This window comes from Amblyomma mixtum, chromosome 1 (assembly GCF_055824585.1).
Source record: "Amblyomma mixtum isolate Tamu chromosome 1, ASM5582458v1, whole genome shotgun sequence".
In the NCBI taxonomy this organism is placed as follows: Eukaryota; Metazoa; Arthropoda; class Arachnida; order Ixodida; family Ixodidae; genus Amblyomma; species Amblyomma mixtum.
The window spans coordinates 221840870-221863938 of NC_143012.1; the positions used below are offsets into that span (position 1 = coordinate 221840870).

At 43.7% G+C, this 23069-nt stretch overlaps 1 protein-coding gene across 1 annotated transcript; it reads right to left on the bottom strand.

The window, feature by feature from the left end:
• Positions 1-3451: 3451 nt before the first annotated feature.
• Positions 3452-23069, bottom strand: LOC149370988 (exosome complex component MTR3-like). The gene is made up of 9 exons (XM_089564196.1): positions 22537-23069; positions 22321-22378; positions 22164-22242; positions 21703-21877; positions 17605-17665; positions 17410-17495; positions 13940-13999; positions 11025-11141; positions 3452-3705 (listed from the first exon to the last, which is right to left on the bottom strand). Exons 1-9 carry the CDS (start codon positions 22618-22620, stop codon positions 3562-3564), a joined length of 864 nt encoding a protein of 287 aa, XP_089420322.1. The 5' UTR covers positions 22621-23069; the 3' UTR covers positions 3452-3561.

The window sequence follows — 23069 nt, forward strand, 5'->3', positions numbered from 1 at the left end:
GGGTGTCAAATAAAATACGCAGATTTATAAAAAAAAAACATCTTTGGTTAGACAGAGAAAAACAGTATAGAGGCAGAAGAAAGGCGGGAAGGTTAACCAGAAGGATGTTCCAGTTGATGAAGTAGTATATAAACATTAAGTGCCTGTGGCCAGTCATCATAAGCTTCTGTGCTTTACAAGTGGTGACAATTTTGTGATGATCAAGTTGATTGCCTCTCGCCAACCATTTGTATGAAATGATAACCAAGCATAACAACATATGATACCTGTGGCTTGGAGCGGTTTTTTCAGTTATGCAAGATTATGCAAAACACAAAAGCGAAAGAAAAAAATCAAGAGAAACAGCCTCCACCTTTGTTGCCATGTGCAGCCGGCACAGTAATGATACAAACGTCATGGAATCGCACTAGACACCACCAATTCTATCACTGTGGCTTTGCACACTGAACTAACAGGGAGGTAACTGCGAAAGGTCCAATTACTATTCAACAGCACTAAAGAAATAAAGTGCTCTGGAACTGACAAGAGCTATGAAAGCGCTTTGCAAATGGCCAACTGACGTACAGTGTTTTACAGTGACAGCTCTTAAATGCCCCATCCTGGGTTTTGCTTCATCGTAGTAGTAGTAGTAGCATGCTGCCATTGTAAACAGTCGGTGCACTACCATGGGAACCACTCAGAGGGCGGCTACCATGAAAGGAGGGTATGAAAAGAGCGGAGCAATGCGTGACCGATGGGTGGTTACCGCCGGAACCATCCGGAGGGTGGTCACTGTGAAAGGGGGAGGGTATCGCGACAGTGGAGGAATCCCCAACCAGAGGACTGTTACCCCAGAAGGAAGAGGGCATCCCCAACCAGAGGACTGTTACCCCAGAAGGAAGAGGGCATCCCCAACCAGAGGACTGTTACCCCAGAAGGAAGAGGGCATCCCCAACCAGAGGACTGTTACCCCAGAAGGAAGAGGGCATCCCCAACCAGAGGACTGTTAGCCCAGAAGGAAGAGGGCATCCCCAACCAGAGGACTGTTACCCCAGAAGGAAGAGGGCATCCCCAACCAGAGGACTGTTACCACAGAAGGTAGAGGGCATGGCAAGAGTGTATGCGGAAAAAAACCAGTCACACAAGACGACGGACAAGAAGAGTGCACACACCACAACGACTGGTCCGTTTACAATGTACCAACTGGCCCGCATTTCAACCCTTCTGAAGAGTGTATGGCCCGGCAAGAGCGTAAAGCACAGCTGGTGGTTGGTTAAAGCGGGAATCACCCAGAGGGTAGTTACCCTAGAAGTTAGAGGAGGGTTATGGAGGAAAGAGGAGTTCATGGCGAGAGTTTAACTCTTTCCTTACCAAACCCAAAGAGCACCATTAGCCCACTAACAATGATGTTGCACTCCGATTTCGGAATCTTACACGTTATGACCACACTGCGCATCTAGCTTGTAGTCAAAGAACTGAAGTTTAGTTTCTGTGCAGTTTTCTTTTTTGCCGCAAGAGGACATTTTTTTTAACGCACTGCGAAGTCATGAAGACGAGGTACCGCGTTTACTGCCCACTGATGATGACTTCGCCGCTCGACTTCGGACCTTCTGCGCTGCTTGCAGGCATGCTGTGTAAACTGGCTTGTAATTAGACAAATAAAATTTTATTTTTAGATAAAGTTCTCTTTTCCCGCAAAGCAGCATATTTTGAACGCACTCCAAAGTTTTAGTAGCATCAAAAATCAGCCACCGTGGTGGCTCAGTGATGATGGCGCTCGGCTGCTGACCAGGAAGACGCAGGTTCGATCCCGGCCGTGGCAGGCGAATTTCAATGGAGGCAAAATTCTAGAGGCCCGTGTACAGTGTGATGTCGGTGCACGTTAAAGAACTCCAGGCGGTCAAAATTTCTGGAGCCCTTCATTTCGGCATCCCTCATAGCCTGAGTCACTTTGGGACTTAAGCCCCCATAAACCAAACCAAATCAAATTCGCTTGGCAGCCTGCGCGTGCTCTAAAATGTCGCAAATCTCGGGGCTCTTTGTCTGCAATTGATTTTATTGATGACCCAAGCAGCTGCGAGTCTGAAGGCACTGCCTTTGCACCGCGCCTTCCCGTGCACCATTGCATCGTGAAAGAGACCATGAGGACCATTTCCATTCTGGCGCAGTTCTACATTAACAATCCCGAGAGTGTGGATGCAGTCACACATCTGACATTCTGATATTATTCAGAAAATAGTTGTTGCCGCACAGCCTTCATCACAAAAGCAGATGACTGCATCCATGGTTCTCGCAAAATAAGTTTAGTATGATTCTAACATTTCCTGGCGAATCTTGAGGAGGAGGCATTAGTTAATTCGAACCTTCGGACAATTTGGACATTTTTCCCAGTCCCCTGATGTCCAAATAAGCAACACTTTATTGTGTTGCATTCTGTCAGTCACCCTCATCATCTTTTTCACCTCAAATAAAGTGAATACATGCAACAACAATGCTCCTCATATCAGTTGGCAGCTTCCGTCAACAGGCAGTAGTAGCAGCTCTTGTTGCTTGTTGGAATTGCATTTAAGTGCAGCTTTGAAAACAAATTTGATTAAAAAATGGTGTTACGTCTCGCCTTCGTCGTGGGGGAAGACAACGGCATGGCTACAGCGGAACGCCGACTAACCCCGAGACGCGCGTTGGGTGAGCGCCTGGATTGCCACGGAAGCCGCGTCCGTCTGCCCGGTGGAGCGAGCGTTTCCCCTACACCGAGTGTGAACGCGCGTTCGAAAGGCGCGGGAACGCCGCTCATGGACATTCCGGCGTCTGCGCTACGTGGATGGCATCGTTCCCCCTCTCCCAGCGCGTGACGGAGGTGTGATCCCTCGGGAGTGAGAGTGCATGCGTGTGTGTGATTGGTGCCAGTGAGAACTTCCTTCCCCTGCAGGCCCGGCCCCCATCTAGGGACCCTAGGGAAGGGAACTCTTTAAAACCTCGGCAGCGGCACGGCCGAGGAGCTCTTTGTCATCGAATGATCTCCTGATGAGCTGTCGTCATGCAGCGTTCCTGTAGAGCTCACTTGTAAATATGTAAATTCCTGTATAAAGTCCTCTCTCATTGTCTTTTCCCAGCAGCCTCGTCTCAGACGTCCCTCATTCTCTCTCCGGCACACGACCATGCTACCTCGTCTGTAACAAACTGGTGGCAGCAGTGGGGTGCTGCTACCTCGTCCTTAACAAACTGGTGGCAGCGGTGGGATGCTGCTACCTCGTCTGTAATACCGGTCTCTACAGCAGTGCACTAGTGAGCAATTGGTAAGGTATTCCTACCGCTGCTAACATATTTGCTATGCTTCCCAGGAAGGAAATCAAGCACAACTGATGAGCATCAAGGTAGAGGCAAAAATCACTCAAGGTTCTAAAAGGAAATCGAATACCATCATCACCTGGTACAAAGAATGGTGTTTAAGTAAACCGCACTAAACAGCTGCTTTGACGTAAAACACCAGTGTATTCAATGATTATTTACAGTTGACATGAGAGCGCCTTCAACAACCAACATGTGCTTCAATAAAGAGTTTTCCGTAATACGCCTTTTGGGTCACTTAATGACACCATCTTCTTCTCCTTTAGACACCTCCAACTTCTTCATATCACCTTCCAGCTTCTCCTCGACGTCCTTGAGCAGAACATCTTGAACGAGAGGATAGATTTCGTGGCATGCGTTGATCAGGGCTTTTAGGTCCTGCAAAATCATGGAAGACAGCACAGATTGTTACACAAACTTTCAAACTGAATAGTACATCAAAAGAGCAGCCCCACCGTGTTAGTTGAGCTGGTAGTGACTGCCCCAGTAAAGCAGTGGTCACAAATGTAAACTCCAAACTATGACAAACTTTTCATAAACTGCAAAAATTTGAGGAAGTTTGTAGTAACAAGGCTGTGAATAGGGGGAATGTTTATTGCAGCTATTCTGACTCATCAGGATGATAACAACAGCGGCACAAGGGGAAGTGTATGCAGCAAAGAAAACTGAAGACCTTTTAGCCAGAGTGCCTTAAAAGAACACCGAGGACAACCCCATCAGGTATTTGTTCCTAATAAAATCTTATAGCGGGACCTTTCTTGACACTCTTGTTTGTTCAGCAGCAAATAAAATTTTTGTTGTTCAGAAATTTTTATTCTCGTCTCTCTGGTATGATAAAATTGCACTAGTGGTGGCAATGCAAAAGGTACCCTCAGTTTTCTGTTTCGTTCAAAATAAAAAAAGTCGCTTTCCATCACCGTAGTTAACTTGTGACAACCACCAGCAGTGGTGGTACTACCTGCTCTTCATTTTTCACTCTTTGGTAGCTTATAAAAGCTACGTCTGAAATGTACCCTCTTTATAATTAAAAAGTGATAATACATTAAGGACAACTTCAATTTGTCTTCAGTGTCCCATTAACAGCTAATAAGCATGACAGGCACTTGACGGCACTCGAGTTCAAATACCACAAGCAGATTGAGTACCTTCACATTTCATTTTGCGCTGTTTATGACCACTTAATAGATCACACAAAGCTGGATGTACAGTTACAAAGTACATACCCGAGCTCTGGAGACGACAATGCACATAATACATGCTTTGGCACACAAGAAACGTACAGAAAGAGACCTTAACAAAAGGTACAAAGTGAAAATAAAGATAAGTAAAAAGACTTCCACACATCTTACCCTAGCCTAGGCAGAGAAGTGAGAGATACTGCAGTATCACTCGACTTTATACAAATAAACGTATCCATATATATGTCACCAAATCTAAACTCTCATTAGAACTCTAGAACATGTTCGCATTAATAACCCAACTGTCCACTGCCCATGTCAAGGAGGACCATATTAAACCTCTGAATTGATAAGTTATAGGCTCAGCAGCCAATTCGATAGTACAACATGGGTGCTCTAGCAACCATAACATCAACAGCCTTACTCGTAGTGCCCAGTCTTTCGATGACTTTTGCATGGCCAGGGCACACACTTTCTACCCAAGGCCACTGACAACTATGAGCTAAAACTTTCAGTACACCGTAACTGCAATAAATACGTAATCTAATTTTCAAAAGCACCCCCCTTTCCTTAAAATAAAAAGAAATTTCAGCCACAAAAGACTACACACAGGTAGGTACATGTAGCAAGAGTTTTACACGACAAAAAAAAAAAGGAAACTAAAGACCCAATTCCAGTCTGTATAGAAGCATAAAATCATAATAACACTAAGTTTATGACATTTAATACTTCTGAACAGTTGCAAGCCTGTTTCTTTCTTCTCATTTTATTCCATTTGGCAATTTCATGCAGCGATACAATAATAATTAGAACATGTTTAAGTTATTACATTATGTTGTAGCCTCTTAGCTTTTCAAATGCACAGCCTTTATCAGTATGCAGAGCTGAATGTGTTCACTCCTGGGCCATGCTGTGTAGCTTGCTATGCAATGCCAGCATTCCAAATATCCCGAAGATAAGGTTAACTGTCATCCTTACCCCTCTGGAAGTTACTACCGTAATTACCCCATTTTAACATGTCCCCTATTCTAATGGGCACCAGATTTTCACGCTCACAAAAACAGCAAACAAAAAAATTGTGCAGACGTTTGAAGAAACATTTATTTCTGCTTCCACGTTAGTCCTCGTTGCTCTCGAACAGTTCCTTATCACTGTCTATGCGTCACGGCATGTTGCCCTCCATGCTGTCTAACATATTCACAATGCCGTTTTTTCCTCAACGCTCGAACAACCATGGTAGGTGGAATGGTGCCTAACACCTCAAGCAACCATGCTGCCACCTCATCTGCTTGGCAGGTGTGTATGTCAGCCATTAGCAAGCCAATTTATGTACAGTACCCACACAATATTTCATGGGCATGTTCAGGCAGGCATTTACTGAGCATGAATCTCATGCCGCCAAGTATCAACACCTGGCTGGTATTGCACGCAGGTAGCTTGTCATTAACGCACTGACCAAGACAGCATCCAGTACATCGAGCACAAGCATCACACGAAGTCCTACGTCAGCACCAGGCCTCTTTCACCACGTGATGTCGATCCAGTTGATCCCCAAGTCCTTCTCCACCTAACCCTTCTCACTGGCTTGTGCAATGGTACCACACGGGAAGCTCACTGCTTTTGGAAGCATGTTCCATTTAAATATAGAAATGCAGGTAACTTATGGCCAAGTCTGTGCAGTACAACATCATGTGCACTTGCTTGGCCCCTTTTGATCCAACTGTGGTGCTGACGGGCGTGTCAGTATAAATCAGTTAAATCTGCGTTAGTGATCTCCCCGAGTTGGTAGTTGTACCTGTGCTGCAATGATACAATTTACCACACGAATGCAACAAGCTCTCCGCCATAGGCATCTAGAAGTACAAAGAAGCCAAGCACCAGGCCAGGGGAAACTTGCATGCTTTGGAAGCTTGAGGGCATCCAGCGGCACTGAGAATTAAACACCCAAACTCCCGCGAGAAGAGTTGGAAGTGGGGTCACAACCACATCATTGTTCCAGGTGATTTACATCAGTGAATTCATTTTATTCTAACATGTTCACTGTGGCAGTGATTTTTGGAGCCCTCATCTCTGTGTGTCACTGCCATCCTTAAATTTTCTTGGGTGCACCATGACCTACCATTAAGCCACTGGAGAAACCAGCTTCTTTGAGCCGCCAACAGATGGAAATACCAACCCTGCATATGGACTTTCTCATGCTCATTTAAACTTACCGAGTTCTCCCATGGCTTCGTCGTGTAACTTAGTATTCGTGGCCATAGAGCTTGCATACATGACGCGAGCGATCAGTGACCAATGATGCAATCCAGGTGCTAGGTTAGAAGAACCCATGCCTATGGTAGAAAATCCTCAATAATTCAAAATCTCGGATAATTCGTAGTATTTCTGTGGCGTTGTAATTTCTAATGTAAATTTTACTGGATAATTCAAGCAAGCAGCTTGCAGCAACTCAGCTAATTTGAAGACATGGAGTGCTGTGCGGGAATAGCCAAGTCCGACTGAAAATGCAGTGGCGCTTATTAACACCACGCGAGCCTGCATTAAGCGGCATGACGTCTAACTGGATCATGCTTCAAGCATTGTGCCACAAAGCAGTGGTACTCCTGCTAAGCTGCGGCTCGGTGACATTACGCTGGCCAAGGTGACCATCTCTTTTCGTCGCTCCTTTTCAAATGAAAGGTGCCCCTATCGCAAGTTCTTCTGCACATGCTCCTTAGGGCTTTGCTGCAACACTATCCTGACATTTCTGACCTTGGCCGTCATCCTTGGGCGCTTCAAGATTGTCACGGGACAAAAGCGCTAGCGAACGGTGTAAAGCATTGCCAATAACTCGAGTCACACCAAGTGAGATGCACTCGAGTCACACCAAGTGAGATGCATGATTATGTTCTGTGGAAGTCTAAAACCTCTGCAACCAAAATTCTGGTGACACAGTGACCACGACGAGCTCTAACAAGATCCCACTGTTGGAGTTATTGTCAAACATCAACGATAACTGTATTCAGTGCATTGGTCGCAGCTCTAAAATGCTGCATGCGGATGAGCAATTTTTCGCACTCACCTTTTTCGGTTTGCTTCATTTTCAGATACATTCGAACCTCCCCATAACGAAATGGTATATAACGAAACAATGGATGCAATGAAGAAACAGCGATTCCACTTGGAAGCTCTCTTAGAAGCCCATGCATCTGATATCTTTTTTTATTACAAAGCAAATTTTTCCTACAAACAGACATAACAAACTTCTAATGAACCTTAGTGGCCATTTCATGCTGTGCACGTAAATCTGCAACAGTGCTCAACACTTCCATATCAATTCAGTGCGTCGAAATAGAATTTCCCCATTCTCCAACCTCCTCGCTGCACATGGCCCACTGCGAGCACGTTCAGCTTCCCTGGATCCATGTGCAGTTTAGTTTCCATTTTCGCACCATGGTTGCATGATTAAAGTTGTTTGCCAGTGTGCTTGGTGCGGTCGACGGCACTGAAGTTCTGCTGGTTTTACAGGGCCAAGCGGCGGATGATGAAAATGCAATACAATTTTCATTGCCCAGAAGGCAACCATGATCAGGCAACCATGATGCATTCTCCACAAGACATTGCTAACTTGCAAAGAGGTATGGCAGCCCGCGTGCTCACGAGCTCTATGGCAAAGCCAACCAAAACACACACTCCTGTTGAAATTGTGTCTGCGTTATAGTGACCAGCATAAAAGCTCCAAAATCCTTTACCACATTACTCCTCCATAAGCTCTGAAGCCTATTCATGCTGTGGAAGACATGAGTGCAACTGCAAAGGCTGTCATACTCAGTTCATGTACACACATTCGGTCATGTTGAAGAAATTCAGTGCATGTGTTGAAGACTACCGCAATGCACACTGGTGGCACACAAAAACACCGGCTTTGCTGCTATCATCATAAAATGCAGCAGTTAAGCCCTCTACCACACGACAGTTATAACCAAGGTTGCATACTGCTATAACAAAGCAATGGATATAATGAAGAAATCACAGGGTCCCTTCGATTTCGTTATAGGTAATGAGCTTCAACAGTAATTCAAAAAGCCACTTATATTCAAATATTTTACGTGGTCCCACGGACTTCAATTTAATGAAGCTCTAATGTACTGATGGTTCTTAACACGCCAACTGTGTTTTGCCGTCATACCTACATGAAGGCCCAGGAACCCAGTCTGTAGGTAGGACCAAGACAGCAACCACCAGCATTTATATTTTCTTCTATCCCCCTTACAATTTCTACTGCCACAGTGCAGTTGATTGCATCAAAAACGAAGACAGTAATCTAGTATCTTGTCCAGGTATGAATGCAGCAGTTCACCAATCTGGTCAAGAAAGCTGCCATGAGGCACAGGTAATGACATGCAAGTATGTTTTGTGTGTAACTGGAGAGTGCTCAAGTTATAACAGGTGTTCACTCATGCTTTGTTTTTTAAGGTATGTCACCACCTTTGAAAAAGCGTTTTTTTTTTTTTAAATGACATTTTTTCTTTTTTATATTTTGGGAATCGCAAGACATTCAAAAATGTTTTGCAGCAAGAATAATGTTCGTATCTTATTTTGTTAAAAAGTTATAGCCAACTTTCGAACAGGTGGTGAACAGTTCTGAAACCGAAACTAATGTGGTTTGGTAACAGAAAATGATAACTCGGCAATAATCAGCGGCGTATATTGAAAATTTTTTGTTTTGTTTTAGTCTGATATGTAAAAGATTACTCAAAGGCAATTTGTAAGGCTTCTTTTGTTTTTTAACATTGCTTTAAATTTCCGCAAGGTTGATGCATGACGCTACAAGCGTCTCAGTTGTTTTCTTCGCGCTATCGCTTTGAATGCTACCGAATTCGTCCTTCAATGATGGCAGCAGAAGTAGAGCAGATATTTTGAGGGAAGCAGGCATCGAATCTGGGCACCACACTCTCGTAGCATGTTGCACCAGTGACCATTACCATGTGGTGAAGGCCCAACGTCAATCAACGGGTGGGGCAAAACATCTCCGCAAAAAAGAACGGGCAGCAACAAATGCCAAAAGAGAGCTCACATCAGCTAAGGAGGGCCCTAGCTATGAACATGGAGGATTTTAACTTCCTAGGGCATGATGATCTTGTTTCTACAAGGATTGAAAAACTTTAATCTTGTTTTTCTCAAAACTTTATTTCTTGCACTTTCGTGTTGCGCAAACAGTCATAACTTCGAAATAAATAGATAATTGTCAATGAAACTTTGCACACTCTTTCCTCTGTTATTAGCCTGTGCAATGAACTAGGATAAATTAAATCGAATGGTTAGTTTTGATATAATCATGTTTTATGTCAAGGAATGCAGGCAAAAATGACACATTTTTTTGTTTTCTTTGGCATTTTTGCTATAACTTTTTTCCCAATTATCGGATGGCAAAGATCCTAGTTGGTTGCACAGTATGGTTAGTTTCCTAAGTCTGTGCCAAAAAATTTAAAATTCCTGCTCTCCATTCGCTAGTTATGAATGTTTGCATAACAACCAAATTTGGGCATTTTTTTGTGAATAATTAATACCAGCATGGCTTTTTTCACTCTTTCTTGCTTTTCAATATCATATCAAACGGTGCTTTATAAGGTGAATATGAAATAAAAATTTAATAGTTAAAATTAAAAAATTTTTTGAAAAAGGTGGTGACATACCTTAAAGCACCACCGAACCACAGTCGACATCTGAATCTCTTGGTATGCGGTAGACATGCATACAGTGATGATGATGATTACTTATTTTAATGGTGCAAGGGAAGTTGGGCTAAGGAATGGCATGGCTAAGGTGTTTTTAATAGCACAAGGTGAGCTCAAAGAGCCAATCTTCCCAATCATTTGACCCCAGAGAAGCTATGGGAAAGTTTTTACACAGCAGAAAACTGGCGGGTTATCTGGCACACTTCCCACATACAAGGTGGATGCTCTTAAACGACTAGGCCACCACCGCAATCGCATCCATACTGACCATCACTAATCATCAAAAACCAGTAAAGAAAAAAATTTCCCAAAACTGTACAAATTGAGCCAGCTGCCACTTACTTTGTACTTGTTTTGAAACAAAGTGACGTTCCACAGCAGCTTTCTACAAGTTTCAAGGAGCAATTTCAATAAAGTTGAATTTGGCAGTGACACTTGACAATCTCTAGTCTCATGCAGCCATCAAAGCCACAATGTAGAAGGTTTCAAATGCCCAATCTAATGTCACGTTAATGAATCTTAAACTTAAGACAAACATTTCATGTTCATGAATGTACACAAGTTTAATGCCTTGCGTAAATTTAAAGTTCTTTCTTAAATATGTCCTTCAAACAAGAAGAAATGGTCTCCGAACTATTCAGCTTATCTGAGGATCTACTTCACCAGATTTTGCCGCTAAAGCAGTCAGCTGCAACTGCAAAACAGGTAAATGATACTCCTGCAGCAGGCCTTTCACTTGCAGGAGACTTGGCCCCACTGCTGCTGATGATGATCAGTTTCAACGGTGCACAATGTTGCTTACCGACACTACAGTAGCTGCGTCCAAGTCTCCGTCCTGTACCAGTGCAGCGACCTGCTGGAGTGCTGGCATGAAGCCCAGGGTCATGCGGCCAAAGCCACGCTCAATGTTCTCCGCACCCTGGGTAGAAAACAAATCCGCTGTACAATTTAACATATAATTAGGGCCCCTAGTTTTCTGCAGTGAAAAATGTGAAATTCTGCGCATGAAGAACAAAGAATCCGCAATAAATTTTGCAAGACACATAAACAATAAAGTCAAGTTATGAAACATGATTTGAATACCCCAACTGTACATTCGTTAAACTTAAAGGCAGCTGTTACAATTCAGTATCAAGTAGTGCTTCGTATTCTCCCTCGAAAAATGGTGCATGCTTGGCACAATGCCCCCACAGCAACTGAAAGATCTCTGTGAGGATGCCCCTATACAAAATCCTAAAGGTGGCAAGATGCTATAATGTTCCCATTGTCTTTTCCAGTCCAAGCATGTTAAGCAGTTTGTGCTCCCAAGTTCGGAACTACTCCGCCGCAGTGGCTCAGTGGTTACAGCGCTCAGCTGCTGGCCCGAAAGACGCAGCTTCAATCCCGGCCGCGACAGCTGAATTTCGATGAAGGAGAAATTCTAGAGGCCCGTGTGCTGTGTGATGTCAGTGCACGTTGACGAAACCCAGGTGGTCGAAATTTTCGGAGCCCTTCACTGCGGCGCCCGTCATAGCCTGAGTCGCTTTGGGACATTAAACACCAATAAACTAAACTAAACTAAGTTCGGAACTGGCAGTAACGTGCTGGCGACGTGAGAAAAAGGCGTGGGTGCACCATTCACCGCTCATCCCTGTTTATTCCCTGCTGCGTCGGCATAGTATACAAACTGCCACTGTCATGCGGAGCGGCGTATATAGGGCAAACGGGGCACTGCCTGAATGTGAGGCTAGGCGAACCCCGAAATCGCTCAACGACAGTTATGGCAATCTCCCTGAGCATTGCAGCGCATGTAAAGATAAACAGGAAGAAGGGAAAAAAGAAAAAGTGCACACCTGCATTTGCTACAACAACCATCCTCTTTAAACACACCATGACCAGCTAGTCCGGGAAATTATGGAAGCTTACCACATACGGATCTGTCCAGGTCAGTGTATCAGCCAGCCCTCTGTTGCCATGGCAGATTGTGAATATCATTTTTTACTCTCCGCCGCGCAAAGTTAATGATAAAGAGCCTTTATGCTAATTTACCTTTCCCAAGCGAGGAGTGACGCATGCTGCATGTGTTTTCTTTTTAACCTTTGACTCGGCTCCTGAGGGAATTCGTTTGTTTCATGTTTTCGATCGTGCCATGTATAAATTACGTACATTAAGCAATAAACCTCAGTTGCAAATCAGCACTCATCTCAGCCATCCTGTCTGTCTTTCGTGTCTCCTTTGTGCTATATTTTACATCCTGGGCACGCACGCACTTACATGACCGTGAGGAAGGGCATTCCCACCGCTTTGAGAAACACACGAGACCATATGACTATATGCCCTAGTGCCAGCACGTGGCCCCTGCAAACGTCTACTATGCAGACCCAATGGGCAGAGGAGGAGGAACACTGAAGAGGTCCCCACAACACCTTCGCCAGCGAAGCACACAACGCAAGGGTGTGCTTTGCCGCTAACTATACAAAACTAGACTTTAGTTTGTTAGGTTTTTCTTCATCTAACGTCAAAAATGAGTGCTACGTGGCATCAAAAATCAGTATAAGAGACCGAAGGCCACCTCAAGATTGCAAGACGTACCCCATGTCACACAGTATTAAAGCACCTCCAGCATACAGGTGCCCAAGGCCACACAGCTGACCCATCTCTTCACGTAGAAAGTGATCGAAGAGCGTCATTAGGAGAAGGCCCACTTACAGGGGCGCAGAGCGCAGTTCGATATATCAAATGACCGGTGGAACTGCAGTTGAATATATAGCATGACTTCCGTTTTACACAGGATTTGCAAGGGGATAATCTGTACATTAGATATAGCACACTGAAATCTCCGGGTTCGATATATCTGGGCACAACTGCATATAAATATATATTAAACAGCATATGCTCAATGATGTCATTGAATCAGATCTATGTGAACTAAGGGACTAGTTTTAATGTTAAAAATTTATGAATGAAAAAAAAAAGCCTGAAATATTCGGGCCAAAATGCTTTAGACTCCCATTTTCCTTGCACACACAAATGGACAAAAATGCCACTACAAATGCCTACAGAACAAGTTATGAAGCTGAAATTGAGGAACTTGTTTTTGTATTAGCACTATCTTCTGCAGCACGAACCAAACACTATCTTCTGCAGTACAACAATGTTGCCTCTTAATGTTTTGCAGCCTTGCCAGTGCTGCAAGAAACTACTGAGATAGACTATATGCAGCAGAACTGCACAAGCTCACTATGCTTACCACTAACAGAAAACAACATAAAAAATTAGGCATGGTTTAGGTCTAGCTAAGCCTGGTAAGTTGCGTTAGCTCAGACGCTTTTCGAGTCATATAGCATGTTCTTCTGCTGTCTCTCGAGCGTGTTGTCTCTTTCTAGCTTGGTCCTGTCCCTGTTGCTTCTCTTTAGCACTCCCCGTAATGACAAGATTCCACCGAGGCGAAGCGCGCATACACCCCAGCGAAGCGCCACCTCCTCACCCTCTACCTCGGCAGAGAGCACGCATCTGGCGGGAGCGAGCTGAGCAGCAGCGGTGCTGACGACGGAGACGGCCACCCGGCGGAGCTCGGCTGAAACAGTTGCTAGGCAATGGCTGTTCAAGACCATTCATGCCTACCGACCACTGGCTACGCGACGAGGTGAAAACCTGACATAGTGTTGCTAACGCAAATAAAATCAGCGGAAGTTATTAAATAGTCATAACGATGTACCAGATAACCATTCCACTTACCACAGGGGCTGTTTCTTCATTGTAAGTTGGGTCTAACAAACACGTGCTGCCATCTTGACGCTGAGGGCAGAGAAAAAAGTAAACAAGAGACCACAATAAACCTTATCTCTGCCAAGCTGTGTAGCAGAGAAAATAGAAGACTTAAAAACTGTGAACGAAAAGACAGAACATACCACACTCATGACCAATAGCTTTTACTGCCGGACAAAAATCAGGTTGCTGAACCAAAGTATTATAAAGTGCATTTGGTGCCCGCTTACAAAGCAGTGGCTGATTGCGAATGTCGCAGTTAGTGCATATCTATCATCACGTACAAGGACAAAAAGGTCTCTTGTAAAGCAGCCACGATCTACGCCATGCACTGCAAGGAAACTTCACCGGCATTCCTAAAATGTAGATCATGGTGACATGTTGATGCTGACACGGCGCCGCACATGATGAGTATGTTTGCAGCTCTGTCAAAGCCGTGTAGATGTGCTGATCACCGTAGGCATCTCTCATTGTTATTGCTTCTCCGTAGCATGGTGGACGCGCAGTTTAGGCTGGCAGCAGCAAACTTTTGTTTTCCTCTGTGCAATGTAGCCGCGTCACAACCCACCATGAGATGGCAACTTATCATATAATGAAGAAGCAGTGCCCTGCAGCTTGCCATCCAGTCAGATTGTGATGAGTGTATCAACATATGTCTTCTGAAACTATCATGAACTGCTAACCTACATGTGCCTCCTGTAGAGAGCCTTCTGTTGGGAACTGGAACAAGTTAACACAGTTGGTTGTTTGCAAAAAGGCTGGAAACAGACACAATCTCCTGACCAAGGGGAATTCCCCTGCAGCATTCTATCGTTGACAGCAACTATACGTATATGCATGAATGCTTTGCCCATATTTATTCTCATTTATCGTAACTGCACTCCTGACCAGTGTGCCACTGCCTACATTTTAAGCTAAAAGAAAACACAGAACATAGATCTGCACAGTCATGCCTCGTTAATACGACTGTCGTTAATAATATGGACTTGAATTATGGAAATTTTTCTGGGGATCAAGCTATATCTATGCCTCGTTGATATGGAAACTCTCTGTCTGAAAAATGGACAGGGCCCATGTATTTCTGTCACGTTAATATGGATGGTGATGAGAACAAATTCTTTACTGCCCCAACCGGATGTTTCATTTTCTGTATTTTGAGAGCAGGACACTTAAGGTATGCAGTAGAAAAGTGGAAATGACTGATTGATGACCCCATTTCTTTCTGTGGCTTCATGCTTTACAGCGCAAAGTTGCTCAGTTGACGCCACTTACCCTTTGTGTATTACATGAATGGTTGTGAAGCAAACTCTCTGCAGTTTGTGCTATGTAGAAAGGCTAATTCAGCAGCTGTCAGCCAACCGAATCATTTGATGTAAACGGTCGTAGTAGAAGTTAGGTTATTTAGCTATGAGATGCCATCAAGTGTAGCATACATAGATCATCAGGCACATGAAGCTGCGGCCCATTCTTTCCAGCATTACTGCGACTAGGATAACGGGTCTGGAGCTCCCAAAATTGTGTCTAATTTAAACTTCACTGCACCACCACTATGCAGAGAGGTGGACCCTAATTGTAGCATTTTTATTCTACGAATATTTTTTTCTTCACGATTTGTTATGGACGATTCACTTTGTGGACAATTTCACTCGGGGAAACAAAGTGTCATGTGAGGCACAACAGTATCACATAACATTTTTATTCACCTCTTTTATCATCTTAACAAAACACACTTCCCATCCACCACTGCAAAACTGCAAGCCCATAATTTGCAAGCAGCAACATCTATTTACCCTGTTATAATGCATTACAAGCAGCCTCTATCACCTGTGCCCTGTGAGGTTCCGATGGCCACATTCCCTTGGCAGTGACAGTAGGATGACATCCCACAGTGATGACAGACGCAAGCTTACAAGCTGAATGTAGTGACACATACACAAGCTTAAGCAGAGCTTAATGATCGACATGCCAACTGCAGAAAGTGCCTCACTGAAATTTAGCAACCCCAGAGTATTGTGAAAATAAAAATCCATGGTAACTAGCAACATCCGTAGATGACACGGTATTGGACTGCTTGGTGATTCAAGATTATGATCAGAAAATAGAACATGGAAATGGAACACAAAATGACGTAGCAAGTGTTGCGCCACCTCTTCTTCTGTCCCGTTTCCATTCATTGATTTCTGATTGCGTTCCTTATATACAGCTTGAGTATACATGTCCCAGTGGTTTGTTTACCGACAACCTTCTATCTTAAGCTATATGCAAGTACGAAACAGGATGCACAAGTTCAAATGCTATGCAATGAACAACATTGAAGATGTAGTGACAACAGTGAAGACAGTAACAGTTAAGCATATGCATATATGCTGCCAACACTTTACTCAGAACCACACACAACAAGTTTGGTAAGCACAGATGCTACCGCTAGTAAGGTCAACCATGGTAATGTCAAAGTGGCACAAATTGTACTGTATGTTGCCCATAACATCATGATTGACGGCGACTGATGGCATTTATTTGTGCGACCACATGTGCATAACAACATAATATGAACCTTTTAAGCCTTAAAGGTGCAATGAAGAGGAATCTGAACTTGTCTTTTTGCCGCGGGAACTTGATCTACACGTTCCGAGCTTTCTTAGAAACTTCGATTTATTACCCTGTGTGGCCGATTTCCCTAATTAAATCGAATTAACGTCCGGCTCCCGCCTTTTTTTTTTAATTCTGCCTCGTACGATGGGCGGAGTCGACCAACGCGTGGAGCGCCTTTCACCCAGTCCCGTGGCGGCTTGCCGCTCTGCCATCGGCGGAGTAATACGTAGTAGTCCGTAGTAGCAAATAGTCCGCGTGTATTTTTATTTCTTTGGGCTTATTTTGCGGCTATATTATCTGCGAATGAAGCTATTTATTCATGGAAACCTAAAAAACAAAATAAAGCGAAAGCAAAGCCTCCACGGGACTGGGTGAAAGGCACTCCATGCATTGGTCGACTCCGCCCACCGTACGAGGCAGAATTAAAAAAAAAAAGGTGGGAGCCGGACGTTAATTCGATTTAATTGGGGAAATCGGCCACACAGGGCAATAAGTCACTGTTTCTAAGAATGCTGGGAACGTGTAGATCGAGTTCCCGCGGCAAAAAGACATGTTCAGAATCCTCTTCAGTGCACCTTTAAATTCAGAGCTTAAGTAGTCAGAGCTACTTAATACTTCTCATATACCATATGTTAAGAGCATGGATGTTGTCCCTGTCGGAGCTGTTACCAGACCTCAGATCCAGATTTTTCTCACAATAAGGGCAAAAACCATAAGAACTTCTCACAAGCACAAAAAAAAAAAGGCACGGGGTGAGCAGATTGTAAGCATGAAATGCAAATGCCTGCCTTTTCCTTCTTTTCACAACAATATTAATTTCATAGAGAATTTGACAAGCAACAACTCACCAAGCTGCATCCGATGACGACGTCATACATGTCAATGCCCGCATCTGCCAGTGCAAGTCCCGCTGTTGTTATGGCACTTGCCAGGGCTAGATTCACAAGACAATAAACATGTGTTAATGGAAATCCAGTATGTTTGCAATATCTTCAATGTATATAATTTGCAAATCAGCACTATTCCAAAAATCAACCCCTTACCTCCACCATCATTTTCCAGCACATAAACAAATACATCAACCGTTGACTTTGGGAACTTGTGCTGGGAAAAAAAAAAAAGAGAGTAAATGGCATTTGTGAACATGACATGAAAAGTCTTACTTAAAGATGTGGATAACAGCAAGATATTGTGTAGGAATTGTGAAGAGAGGCATTTATTTGCATTTAAAAGCCTGGCCTTTGCAAAAAGATGTTTGCATCGAGAGTAGACGCCCTTCTGAAAGAACTATGCTTACTTCTGCCGTAGAAAACACCAAATAAGCTACTGGCGGTACTAGTTTCTAAGGCCAGTAATACTGACAGTCAAGGGTTCAATGAACCATCATCTGAGGAAGGGAAATCATTGTAAAGAAAAATGAACACACATCAATGAAAACATATTAAAACAAACAAATGCCAATCCAGGTTCCATGCTGGCCACTTGCTCAAAACGAAAGTGAAGAAAAAGAAGCGCTGCAGCTTAGGAACAAAACATGTTGCAAAAAGAATGTGCATAAATCTCTCTGGGCACCAACTATGGAGCCCACTTGCCTGCACATGATAACGTGAGCTCGACAGCATGCAAGTGGTGTGGCAAAGATAAGCTAGACAGAGCTTTTAGATGAAGCCCACAGTAAAGAATCCGAAAAGACATGCATCAGCTAGGCATCAGTGTATTTGACAACAAAAACATGATTTTACCAACTGCTAGATATCCTTTTCAGCTGGCATGTACAGCCTTCTGGGGTTTTAATGATATTGTGGCACGTAAGCACCTTATAATAGCGATAAACAAGGAAATCACCTAATGTTCGTGCAAGCACACAAGTCGCCTCCAATGCGAGCATCATTTGCTCCGCTGTTCTTTAAGATGCTGACATTAATAGCCATGTGATATCAGTAGTGTTACCTATTTTAATTCTCATATAAAGAGCTCCGAACTTCGCGACAGTATTGGTTGGAAGACTTTAGCAACCCGAAGAAAAATCTTCAGTCTGAAGTTCTTGCACAGTATTTACAATGATTGTACCGGTATTAATAAAAGCACTTATCTAAAGTAGCCATATTACATTTCGGAGAGACTCGATAACACGAAAAAGATTAATAGTTATCAATGCCACATTAATGTATTTAAGTATTCGTTTTTCCCTAACACAATCCTGGGCTGGAATAAGCTTCCGAATGATGTGGTTTGTGCACCTGATTTCGAAAGTGCTGTTGAAGCGATAGTCTGATGTATTTTTTTTTTCCAGGTCTCGTGTGTTTACCAGCACTGTGGCATCACTCATACTAGTTGTAAACTCATTTAGTCTTCTTTTAATATGTTGTGTTATCCTTGCTGACATGTTTTCCAATATCTTCTTTGCATGTGTTATTGTATATAGTAATAACCCCCTACAATAATGCCTCATGGGCGCTGTAGGTACTTTGAATAAATAAATAAATAAAAAAAATCTCGGAGCTTGTACGTCTCGTGCCACTTCTGCTTAACCTCATTTACTTGCATTATTTTAGCATTGAACTTTATAAAGGGACCAATAGAAGTTGGCCTGCGTCGATAGTGTACTGCTTCATAATCACAATGAGACCGCTCCAAGTGAAAACAAAGCTTTTATAAACTAGAAAAGGCTAAAAATTGAAATATACAGGTGTCTCCATCACTGGCCCATTTGCAAGTAAAATGCATGCTGTAAGGCCGCTATGGTAAACGCTGGGCGTTTGCGACACACCCTCTCAGTTCAGTTCAGTTTATTACCTAACCCTTTCAGGCGCTTTGTACACAATTGCGTAAGCAGCAAACTTGCAGCTTTTTCTGAGAAACTGGAGCACTTAGCAGTGATTCCATTATTTCAGTCAAATTGAGCACCCTTCTTGTTACAAATAAGTTGCTTTTTTGTACCATGTAGCGAATGCAGTAAATAATATTCCACATAAGAGTGAGCTAGGTAGCACTTTGTCCGCCGTTTTTGTACAGACAGATTTTGCCGCGAGTGAAAACGTCGACTGTTTTTGCTCAATTTCGAGAGTAATGTGAATCCTCGCAACACAAAGCGATTCCACGATCCCTAGGGTGTTTACCTGACAGAGGAGAACATTTAGATGTTATTATTTCTGACAAATCTGACACTTTGTATGGAATTCTCCATATCGTTGTAAGAACTGACCTGCTGGTCTTTCACGTTCGAGAACTAACAAATTCCCTTTCTTGAGGCCTGAGTATACTACTTAGGTGAAAAATAATATATTTCAGTCAAAACAAAAAATGCCACCTGAAAGGGTTAAAGACCCCCGTAGGGGTATTACATAAGGGGTGGATTATACAGAAATATAAGTACAATGGTTGCCATGTGGGTTCAACATACAATATGATCTGTTAGTGCTTTGGAAAAGTTGGATGAAGAAAAAGGAGGAAAATATTTTTTATGGAACACACTCAAAGGCGCACACACTCCCGCAAGCATGTGCCAGTGCACTCCCCCCCCCCCTCCCTTCCCCCTCTCCCGCTGACTGTGGCGAGATGGCATGCGTGGACTGAGGGTTTGAGATCACAAGCGGAGAGAGACAAGGCCTAGTGCACGCTGCAGCACCTACTCCCTTTATCAGCACCTGTGCCTGCTTCTCGAAATTTTGGAGCTGGTTATAAAGAGCGGGTTGCATGATGTTACGCGGTGCTTGGTCAGGCTTCGTGAAAGAAAGTAGACACGCCCCAGCTTTCGGGAAGCTGTGAAGTGAAAGCAATGAGCTCAAGTAGTGTTACTTATTGTGTCAGCCTCAGCAGCTGAGTATTAAGCGTTGGGTCAGCTTTGGTAGCTGAAGGAGACATGTTAGTTTATTTTGTGTAACGGTTCTGTATTGTTGTAGTTTCATACAGTTCCTTTGTTCCTCCATGTGCCATCTGTTAATCCATCGCCTGGCTGTCTGCAACACGTCTGATGCCTAATCGTGTACCTCGAAGAAGCGAGGTGAAGAAGAACCTGATCTTTACGCGCATGTCAACACTGATTTTTGGGTGCGGATAGCAAACACTACACTGTATCGCCATTTACTTCAAAACAGTGACAACCCGGCCTTTTCGATAAGGACGTCTCAAGTTTTAATCGACTGGCTGGTAGATTTTTAAATCCATTTTCCCACCAGTAAATGTGTCATTTGCTGCCGGACAAATATCAACTTAGCCACAAAAAGCCAGAGAATAAATTTTTACAAAGAACAATAACTGAATGGAGTTGTCTTTAGCGTCCATTTAACTTTTAGGTGGTTACTGTTCCAACATACACATATAAATATTCACTTTCTGGTGGTTTTCTGGCTTGCCGTAACCCCTTAACAGTGATGGTTTGGTTTTATAGGGGTTTAACATCCCAAAGCAACTCAGGCTATGAGGGACGGCGTAGTGAAGGGCTCCAGAAATTTTGACCACCTGGGGTTCCTTGACGTGCACTGACATCGCACAGTACACGGGCCTCTAGCATTTCACCTCCATAGAAATGTGACCACCATGGCCGAGAAAGAACCCGAGTCTTTTGGGTCAGCAGCCGAGCATCATAACCACTGAGCCACTGCAGCGGCGGTCTTTACAAAGAAGGTTCTTCCCATAAATGCACAGCGGATACTTCCACTTTGCACAAACATGTTCATCTCTTTTACCTTGTACACACACATTTTCTTTACTGGGTTTTAACGTTTCCCTTCCTGCATCGATCTTGTGCTTTGTCCGATCAACTGCTTTAACTTTCATCTAACTGCAGTGTGCATAAGCCACATGACTCATGCTCAATGTGCAGTGTACGCTCAATGTGCATGCTCAATGTGCAATGTGCTCAATGCATGCATTGTACGCAAAGATCTGTGTGCGTGTCAGTGTTCTGGGTTTCATAACACGTACACCAAGATCGGTGGGAGGATTTCTAATAAAACCTTCCCAAAAAATGTCAGCTTCTCGCATTGCGGTAAATCGCTTCACTTGAAAAGTGCGCACCAACTAGCCCAGCACAAACAACGCCAAGTTTTCCATACGCCGTTGCTGCAACACAGCTGGAGTGACATACACAGGATAATGACACTACCACGAAGCATGTCTAAAAAAGAACGTTCACTCACCAAGCATACAACCGGAGCTAGAGCTTCTTCCAAAAGCTGCGAGAAGTGAAGAGCTTCGCCGTCATTCATCGGCTGTCGACGAACTGGGCACGAGTACTGCGCAAATCTGAACTCACAGTTGATTTGGCCCTTGAAGGTAAAGTCTTTTCGACGAGCGATTTCTCGCGGGCCATAACTGCATGAAAAAAGAGGCACACATGGCTGTACTTCAAAAAACCGACAAGGTGTATGCACTCACTGCAGCTACAATCGTCACGATTGCAATATCAACATAGTTACAAAGTTGAGTGCTTTCTTTTTTTTTTTTAGAAAGCGCTGCGATCGGCTGAAAGCGTACTAAACAAAATATGCTGTGGCGACTTAAGTGGGTGAAATGAGCTTGCACAGGGCATTCTTGTTATTTTTTCTGAAATCTGTATCACGGCACTGTCACGCGAAACATCAAAGTTGGCGCTACTTACACTGAGCACACAACTTTCGTGTTTCCCATTTCGACGTAAGCGGACCCTTTGGCTTGGCTGACCACTCCTGTTTTTAAAACTGGAAAAGAAAATAATTAGCTTTTAGAAATCGCAGTTTGTACACGATAACGTTACAAGAGCACGAAACTTGACTCACACATTGGACGAATGTCCCCAAACTGTCGACCATCGTGACGCCTTCCCGAGTTGTCTAACTGTAAGGAAAAGTGACGTGTTTGAATTTCTTCGCAGGTTTAAGAGGCAGCAAAACAAACACTTCGCGCGTAAGGTGACAATTCCCAACGGGACATAGTTTAGCCCGGAGCCGCTGATGAATACATGAAGAGACGCACGAGCAGTGGTGCACGCTTACCAAAGTTAACTCGCGCTTCTGATAGAGCACATAACTTTTGGCATTCTCTGGGCCACAATTCCTCCTTGAGTCCTTTGGAGGCATAATGAATGTTTCTGCTGGCACGTGGAAAAGAATTCCGGCACAAGTACAACCAGACGAGCGTGCCGGAAACTTGGCTTGGCTGGAAAATGGCTTAAACGAAGACAAACTGTGCCATGCGAGAAGTCATTTGAACTAAATAACTAATATTGTACTATTCATCGAACGCTTTCATTCGTCTTTGCGGGAAAAGTAAGTAAAAGTATTGCCACGCAGTGGGGACGGCAAGTCCAGGCAGTGAAGAAGGCAGTGACTCGGCGGCGGCGAATGCAGCAATTTCATTGCGTGTTTTCTTCTGTCAAGTAGTAGTAGTAGTAAAAACATTTATTGTCACAAAAGGAAGAGTTAGGGAGTAGGGGGTTGGGGATAGATAGATGTGGAGCTTCAGTGGTCGGTCTTCCCTAGTCCAGGATCCCGTTGGCCTCCGCCGTTGGTCGGAGTCAGCCAGGAGG

Coding starts and splice junctions, on each gene's coding strand:
- LOC149370988 (XM_089564196.1), bottom strand. CDS start 22,620: ATGCCTCCAAAGGACTCAAGGAGGAATTGTGGCCCAGAGAATGCCAAA. Junction 22,243..22,320: donor TGGGGACATTCGTCCAATGT/GTGAGTCAAGTT, acceptor TTTCTTTTCCAG/TTTTAAAAACAGGAGTGGTC. Junction 14,000..17,409: donor TCGTCATCGGATGCAGCTTG/GTGAGTTGTTGC, acceptor CTCTGCCCTCAG/CGTCAAGATGGCAGCACGTG.